At 39.5% G+C, this 8,727-nt stretch overlaps 1 protein-coding gene across 1 annotated transcript in view; it reads left to right on the top strand.

Moving 5' to 3' along the window:
- Nucleotides 1-589: 589 nt before the first annotated feature.
- LOC117551921 (acetyl-coenzyme A synthetase, cytoplasmic-like) overlaps nt 590-8,727 on the top strand; it is a 31,014-nt gene continuing 22,876 nt past the window's right edge. The window contains 2 exon segments of the mRNA XM_034225000.1: nt 590-1,349; nt 7,381-7,576. Coding sequence (XP_034080891.1) covers nt 1,223-1,349; nt 7,381-7,576 — 323 coding nt within the window. The 5' untranslated portion in view covers nt 590-1,222.

Below are 8,727 nucleotides of genomic sequence, written 5' to 3'. Positions count from 1 at the left end.
CTCCTGGATTAATTGGACGATGTTTGTCCATTATGCCTCAATTTCCCTTCCAAAATTGAACAATATCGCCACCTGCTGTTTGTAGGGGCAAACGTCACTTCCTTACAGTACTGTACAAAGACTACTGTCAACACGCCCCGTATCACAGCGTTAGATCGATCGATAGTTATTTAACATGTATATATATATCGATGTTTGCGGAGACGAAGATAAATTCTATGCAGAAGTGGAAGAAGTTTTCTACTCAGATATTTAATAAAGTGTAAGTAGTTTAGTTATACATCAGCTAAAAATGCTTTGTTACAAGTAGAAGTGTTGCATTCAAAGTCTTATTAAGTTAAACGTTATATTATAATATAACCCTGTTAAAGGTTAAATATGCTTGTCATGTCTTGGAGATAAAGTGGCCTGTTAAAGGAAGTTAGGGTTAATGGCTGTTTTTCACCATTAAGTATTTACGACAACCGTGACCACTTGAACGCAACGAGGGGTCGCATTTACCATTGTTAAAAGTGTGAATGCGGAGCGTTTGTGGAGTACGCGAAGGCACCGTGCGCTCTGATTGGCTGGCGGTCTGAGCCAAACAGAGTTCATCGTTGTCAAAAGAAAAGAAGAAGAAGAAGGAAAGGAGACGAAGAAGAAGAAGTGTCACCGCTGGGACAAAAACAGTTCAATTCAGCCTCCAGGGCATTATTAGAAACCCCTCTGCTGACTGAGTGAATATCTTAATTTGATAATTAAAAACACGTAGAGTCTGAAAAGCTAATACAGAAGGGCCTCGTCTCAGCGCGTGTCCACCTTCTACTGGTGTGAGATAGCTTAGCCTGTTAGCTTCACTGGACACCCACTCAGCCGTGTCCTTGTTTGCGGGACTTCACACGAGAAATCCACCGGAGCTGCACGCAAACTAATCCGGACTTTGCTTCACAACTGCAGCTGCACGTGTTGTGTCCAAACGCGGCTTTTGCACGTAAAGTATTACGGAAATCAACAAGGAAACATCCTGCAAAACAAGGAAGTCTGAATGAACTTTGATGCAGCTGCATTGCTTCATTGTGCTGCTCGCTCCTGCAGCTCCTGCTCTCCCGTCCTGCATTGCTGATATTGATTATCTGTGACAGCGTCTGTGCGTGCAGTCAATATATCGATTGACATTCAAACGAAGCTGGGCTGCAAGCGTGCTAGAGCCAACGTGGAAAAGTATCAAACAAGCGTTTCAGAGATGATTCCCGAAAAAGTGCCGAAGGAAGACGTCTTCCACGGGTCTGAGGAGCTGAAGAAGGAAGCTCACATCCCCAGCTTTGAGAAATATAAGGAGCTCTACTTAAAGTCCATAGAGAATCCTGATGGTAAGTCAATGCTGTCATAATGTAATTAAGTTGTTAAAGTGGTAAAAGTACCTTTACTGTACTTAGAATTGAGATATTTTTACTTTACTGGATTATCCTATATTTTCTGCTCCGATTTACTGTATCCACGATAAGTACTTATTTTTGATTTATTGGCCCTGAAATAATTATAATTTAACTATATTATTGTCATTTTAAGAACATTGTATGCCTTTGATTTGATGATAGTATAATAACAAACTACATATTTTAAAAGAGATATTACGTTGTAATTCTTAAGAATAATCAGGCTTTGGAATAAGATTTTTTAAAACAGTATTGTCACATTGTTGTTAACAAACTATTTTATTTTTCTGCACAAAATGTTGTTGATACATTTATTAACTATTAGACTGATACAAACTAATCAACTACACCAATACAAGATAATTTGTAGATAAATAACTAAGACTTAATTGTTATCCAGGATAACTATAATCAATAATATAATACAGTGTTCTGAAATGAGCCGTTTTTCATAAGTCTTATGTATTTGATTTAAAAATATAATAGGTCTATGTCAGAGGTGCCCTAACCCCTAAAGCAGGGGTGTCAAACTCAATTTAATCGCGGGCCACATCAGCATTATGGTTGCACTCAAAGGGCCGGTTGTGACTTTATAACCAGGGGTGCACATAACTTGTTTGCCCTGGTTCTCAAAGGAGCACCTGGAGATGTTGCTTGGTGCTCATCTTTAAATTGAAATAAATAAACCGGTCTTTATTTGTCAGACACACGGCACAGAACACACAGAGGTGAACACAGAACACACATGCAGAGGTGAACACAGAACACACAGAGGTGAACACAGAACACACAGAGGTGAACACAGAACACACATGCAGAGGTGAACACAGAACACACAGGCAGAGGTGAACACAAGACAACATTAGCACGAGCAGTAATCCTACAAGCTGTCATCACTACCCTCCTCACTGTTCTCCTCACTGTCTTCCTCTCTGTCAGACATGGTAGCTGATGATGTAGGCCTACTTCTTCCTCTCTGGTTGAGTCTGCGATTAGCTGCTTGCATCCACAAGTCAACAGCTGGTTTTGGGTCGAAAGTCCAGTTTTAAAAGGATATGTTTGGTTACTGTCCTATAGTATACATTGGAATTATTTCAAACCTGTTTATCCCAATAATTATAAAGGAGTGGAAAATATGTGTTTACATAAATTGTGACCAAACCGTTTGAACTTAGACTAAAGTTAACTATCTAAACACTCAGAGTCCTTTACCTCACTGAGCTGTAGTTATCAGCCTCTCAGTCTGACTGGAGAGGACTCTCCCTCCACATCATTGTAGAAACATCTTCTTCTTCCGTTAGAGCAGCTAGCACCAGATGCTAATAACAACAGCTCTCTCCCTCGCTCTCTCCCTCGCTCATTCGCATTTTGGCTGTGAGCTGCGGGCGCCAGATAAGCCAACATCCCCCATTTTCATCACTTACAGCGCCCATCGTACAGGGCAAATGAAAAGTGTAACCGGGGTGAAAAGGGTGTTACATTTACTTAATTATAATGTTGTTACATCAAGGCCGAAAATTAGGATGAGCACCAACGGTCAAAAATGTTTTTTTCCCTCCCAGAGCTGCCAGCGCAGCGCCTCCACAGATCTGGCGCCCTAGGCGAAAATCAACGCCAGCGCTACGGGCCGGCCCTGAGTTCATATGTCTCTCTCTCTCTCTCTCTCTCTCTCTCTCTCTCTCTCTCTCTCGCTCTCGCTCTCGCTCTCGCTCTCGCTCTCGCTCTCGCTCTCTCTCTCTCTCTCTCTCTCTCTCTCTCTCTCTCTCTCAATGTTGGTACGCAAATGCGCCTTTTTTCAAATGACCCGGTGCTCTTTTTTTGGCCGAGGTGCGCATGCGCACCAGTTATGTGCAGCCCTGTGTATATATATATATATATATAAAATAATGTATTATAATACATAACTTCCTGTGCATTGGATTATTATCGGATAGGGTAATAACTTCATAATTAACTACGTCTGAAAGCAGAAGTCCAGGGCAAATAATTGCAAGTCTCTTCAGTGCGCATGTCACAAAACAAGATGCATTGTGGGACATGTAGTTTATGGGCAACGTGCTCCTGTAAAGTGGCGTGTAACCGTATAATAAACGTATTATATTCTTTGCATGCTCTTGCGGGCCACATTGAATTAATTCGCGGGCCGGATTTGGCCCCCGGGCCTTGAGTTTGACACCCCTGCCCTAAAGTATACAGAGCAGAAACCCTCCACAGTGTTTTTTCAGCCGAGGAAAAGGCATTCAAGTTATTCAGACTTTACTCAGACTGTGACTTAAAGCTGCATTTCAGAATATTATTATTTTAGGGGTTGTGCCAAGCCCTCAGGCTCAGCCCTAAATTAACAGTGTAAAAAAATCCAATTGAAGATATCTCTATTCCGGCCACTTTTGTCGATGTTACATGTTGACATGTTATGGAAAAAAACAACAATTCAGGAGTAAAATCAACATAATAATAATCATTAAATCAAAAATAACTTACATTTTAAGCCCTGAAAACCTATAAGTATGGCTTGTCAAAATATTCATTCATTGTTTTCCTGCAGACAAACGTGTACGGCTGGATTATGTCAGGGTTTTCTGGTCCTTTGGGCGGGACATGTCTCTGCTGAACTTACCAGACCAGATTCCATATCTGTGCAGTTATTGTTAATCAAACACTAGCTAATTTCATTTCCTTGTGAAGTGGAGTCTATGTGTAAAGTATGTAAGAGACATTACACAAGTTTTTCCTGCAGGTGGAATCTGATCTCTGGCTCTGGGCTCAGGAGTTTATAAACAACCGTTATTGCATTCTCCATAGCTGTGCCATGATGAAATAACCATGCTGGGTTATCATGCCTTATCTATGTTAATGATATACAGAGAAGGCTAGCCCATAAACGTTTCGCAAAAGGAACTTCAACAAGTGGGACAAGTTACAGTGAGATGATTATTAACCACCTTGAGTTGCAAACACATATGTTGGCAGGTTTTGTTTTTGTTGAATGCTGAAATAAATATTGTATTTAGCTCTTCATGAGCTCTGCTGGTGGTTCAGTGAAACACTCAGTCTTTCAAAAGCTTTTATCTGGTTGCATTTTCCCTGAAGGGAAGGTTTGCTGCCTTTCTGTTTGAAATGATGACCTTTGAAGCACCTTGGTAACTCAACTGGTTAAACGAGCAGCACTAATGTAGCAAAGCTCAGTCCTTTCCACAGTGGCCTGGGTTTTTAAAGAAGCAACAAATACAATCATCTTTTAAATGTAATTGCTCAAAACAAGACATTTCAGAGCTTTAGGAAATTGACTTTCCAAACATTTCTTGCAATTCATAGACAAACTGCTTAACTTATAAACTGAGAAACAATCTGTGTTATAACGAAAATCATTTTGAGGTGTAGTTTTTAAATTGAACACATAATCAATTAATTTCACCTTGTTCTGGTGATTTTTGGTGGACCTCTGTTGTTGTTTTTGGACTTTTTTAAGTAAATTCTAAAAGTGGTTGCCACAATCCGAATCCTCTTTCAACCAAATGCATCTTGCAACATGTGTGGCCTGACTGCAAGAGCCACACAGGCCAACAACATACAAGCTGTGATTTGCAACATAACTGTCTTTCCTGCTAAATCTGAAGCATTGCATTAAATAAGACGATACGTGAGACCTGTAACTTACAAATGTATCTGAGATGAAGGCAAGTTTATTTATATAGCACTTTTCAACACAAGGTAATTCAAAGTGCTTTACAAAAAATTAAAGACATTAAGAAAATGGCATCTAAAATCAGTCATTAAAAAGAAAAGCTAATAAAAGAAACATTAAAAGAAAAAATACATGAATAAAGGTTTCAGTGCAGTCTAAGATATGAATAGTTCAATTAAAAGCAGCGACAAAAAGAAAAGTCTTCAGCCTGGATTTAAAAGTAGTAAGAGTTGCAGCGGACCTGCAGGTTTCTGGGAGTTTGTTCCAGATATTTGGAGCATAATAACTGAACGCTGCTTCTCCATGTTTAGTTCTGACTCTGGGGACAGAAAGCTGACCAGTTCCTGAAGACCTGAGAGATCTGGATGGTTCATAATTTAGCAGGAGGTCAGAAATGTATTTTGGGCCTAAACCATTCAAAGCTTTATAAACCAGCAGCAGTATTTTGAAATCTATTCTTTGACACACAGGAAGCCAGTGTAAAGACTTCAGAACAGGAGTGATGTGATCCACTTTCTTAGTGTTAGTGAGGACTCGAGCAGCGGCGTTCTGAATTAGCTGCAGCTTCCTAATAGATTTTTTAGTGAGACCTGTGAAGACACCATTGCAGTAGTCGAGTCTACTGAAGATAAAAGCATGGACAAGTTTTTCTAAATCCTGCTGTGACATTAGTCTTTTAATCCTAGATATATTCTTTAGGTGATAGTAGGCTGATTAGTAACTGTTTTAATGTGACTGTTGAAACTCAGGTCAGAGTCCATGACTACACCTAGATTTCTGGCTTTATCTGTTGTTTTGAACATTGCAGACTGAAGCTCAGCGCTAACTTTTATACGTTCTGACTTGGCTCCAAAAACCATTACCTCAGTTTTATCTTTGTTTAATTGGAGAAAGTTCTGACACATCCAGTCATTGATTTGTTCAATGCACTTACTCAGTGTTTGAATTGGAGCATAGTCTCCTGGTGAAATTGTTACGTAAATTTGTGTGTCATCTGCATAGCTATGGTAACTTATTTTGTTGTTCATTATCTGAGCCAGTGGTAGCATGTAGATATTAAAGAGAAGAGGCCCCAAGATGGAGCCTTGAGGAACCCCACATGTCATATTTGTCAACTCAGATGTGTATTACCTATAGAAACAAAGTTGTTTCTGTCCTTTAAGTAGGATTCAAACCAATTTAGAACTATTTCCGAAAGTCCCACCCAGTTTTCCAGTCGGTCTAGTAATATGTTGTGGTCAACAGTGTCAAACGCAGCACTGAGATCTAATAATACTAACACTGAAGTTCTGCCACTGTCTGTGTTTAAGTGGATGTCATTAAAGACCTTTACAAGAGCAGTCTCAGTGCTGTGGTTTGGACGAAAGCCTGACTGGAACACATCGAAACAGTTATTTAAATGCAAGAAATGACTCAACTGTTCAAAAACAACTTTTTCAATGATTTTACCTAGAAATGGCAGGTTTGATATGGGCCTGTAATTGTTCATTACTGAAGCATCTAGATTATTCTTTTTTAAGAGCGGTTTAATGACTGCAGTTTTCAGGGCCTGTGGAAAAATACCTGAGTAAAGAGATTTGTTTACTATATGAAGTAGATCTGAGGCCATGCAAGGAAAAACGTCTTTGAAAAATCCTGTTGGAATAATATCAAGGCAGCAGGAGGAGGATTTCAGAAGTTGTATAATGTCCTCTAGGTTTTTATCATTAATCTGATGGAATTGTGTCATGATGTCTGAATTGATTTTAAGTGGACATCTGACAACACATTTGCTGTTCCTGATGCATTTTGTCAGTGAAAAAGAAGGCAAAATCATTGCACGCCCTGGTGGATAGAAATTCAGAGGCTACTGACACTGGGGGGTTAGTTAGTCTGTCGATGGTAGCAAACAAGGCACGTGCGTTGTTTTTGGTAATGATGTCAGAGAAGAACGATTGTCGTGCGTTTTTCAATTCCAAATTATAAAGGCCAAGTCTCTCTTTATAGATTTCAAAGTGAACCTGGAGATTTGTTTTTCGCCACCTACGTTCAGCTTTTGGGACACTCTCTTTTTTCTGCTCTCACGGTCATGGCCTTTCTGCATGGAGATATTTTCTTGCCAGACACTTCCTTTACCTTAGTTGGAGCAATGGCATCTATAACATTTTTGAATTTTTGAATTATTGTGCGTGGGCTCCGTCACATGCTGAGTCAGTCCATAGCTATCAAGAACACAAAACCGTTCTTTTGCCCAGTATGAAGACGTATATTTACTATTTTGTGTCTTCTCCCGTCCTGCAGAGTTTTGGGGCGACATTGCTAAAGATTTCTTCTGGAAGACCAAACACTCGGGTCCGTTCCTCGAATACAACTTCGATGTGACTAAAGGAGAAATATTCACCAAGTTCATGGAAGGAGCTTCAACCAACATCTGCTACAATCTGCTCGACCGCAACGTCCACGAGAGGAAGCTCGGAGATAAAGTGGCCTTCTACTGGTGAGTGTGTGTGTGTGTGTGTTTGCGTGTGTGTGTTCACAACAAGTTCACAACACAACCTCTCCATCTCTTCCTCTTGGCTGACCCTCTTTACTGAAACACTGCACGTGTTCCTGTTTGTCTTGAAAGGCTCCTCTTCTCGCTCTGCAGCATCACTTATTTTCTTTCACTCTCTCTTCTCCCTCTTTGTGCCTCTTGCCTCCGGGCTCTGATGTGTCCTCATGTGAATGCTGAGGCCACAGGGAGGAATGCAGTCAGGCCACACAAGGCTTTTTAAAGCGGTGCCATCCAGGGAGAGGATGGGGAAAGTGGGAACGTGTGATTAAAATGTAGCGGAGATACCAGAACATGTGAGCCCTCGCTGACTTTAATGTGCAGGACCATCTCTGAAAGCAGTGCTGCAACTTATCATTATTTTCATTAATATTAGGTCATTTTCTCTGTAAGATGTCTTGTAGTGTAACATCTTGACTACAGTTTCCCTGAGCAAAAGGGACATTTTTTACACAAACAAACAAAAGCTAAACCAGTAAATGTAGACTTGTATTGATTAAATCCAACTTATGCCAATCTTTTTGCCGATCCACTAATCATACTATCTGCTAAATGTTTCCTCTGTAACAAACAGTTATTCTTATTCAGATTTGACTGCAGATTATTTTAGCCATTTAGCAAATATTTAATTTATTAACACATTTGACAAGGAAAAGCAGAACACCTGCATTCATGTTAGCATTTTGCTTGAACAATACAACAATGAACAGATTGTCAATATTGTTTTTGGATTTAATCTGCTACTTCTTAAGCTTTATAAAAGCCTCTTAGATCAGCTAAAAAATGCATCTTTTAAAATCTGAAAACAAGGATTCTTTTGGAGAAAAGCTGATTCTTTTACAGATTTTTGGTTCTCACAGAACAAAGCTACAAACATATGATCATCTATTAGATTAAACTAACCAACAGTATATTGAGGAGTTAAAATGAGAAGAACTTAAAATATCTACTGGAGTAAAAACCAGTTATCCATAAAGGGACTTCTTACATTTCGGTCAAAAAATTCAAAATGTGTTTTAGCACATGACGTTCAGTGTTCAATTTATGGCTTTGAATAAAAATGAGTTGTTCTTTATTTAGTTTTATCACTATGAATG

This window comes from Gymnodraco acuticeps, unplaced genomic scaffold (assembly GCF_902827175.1).
Source record: "Gymnodraco acuticeps unplaced genomic scaffold, fGymAcu1.1, whole genome shotgun sequence".
Lineage (NCBI taxonomy): Eukaryota > Metazoa > Chordata > Actinopteri > Perciformes > Bathydraconidae > Gymnodraco > Gymnodraco acuticeps.
The sequence above is the reverse complement of the archived record's forward strand: the minus strand, read 5'-3'. Positions and strand labels throughout refer to the sequence as shown.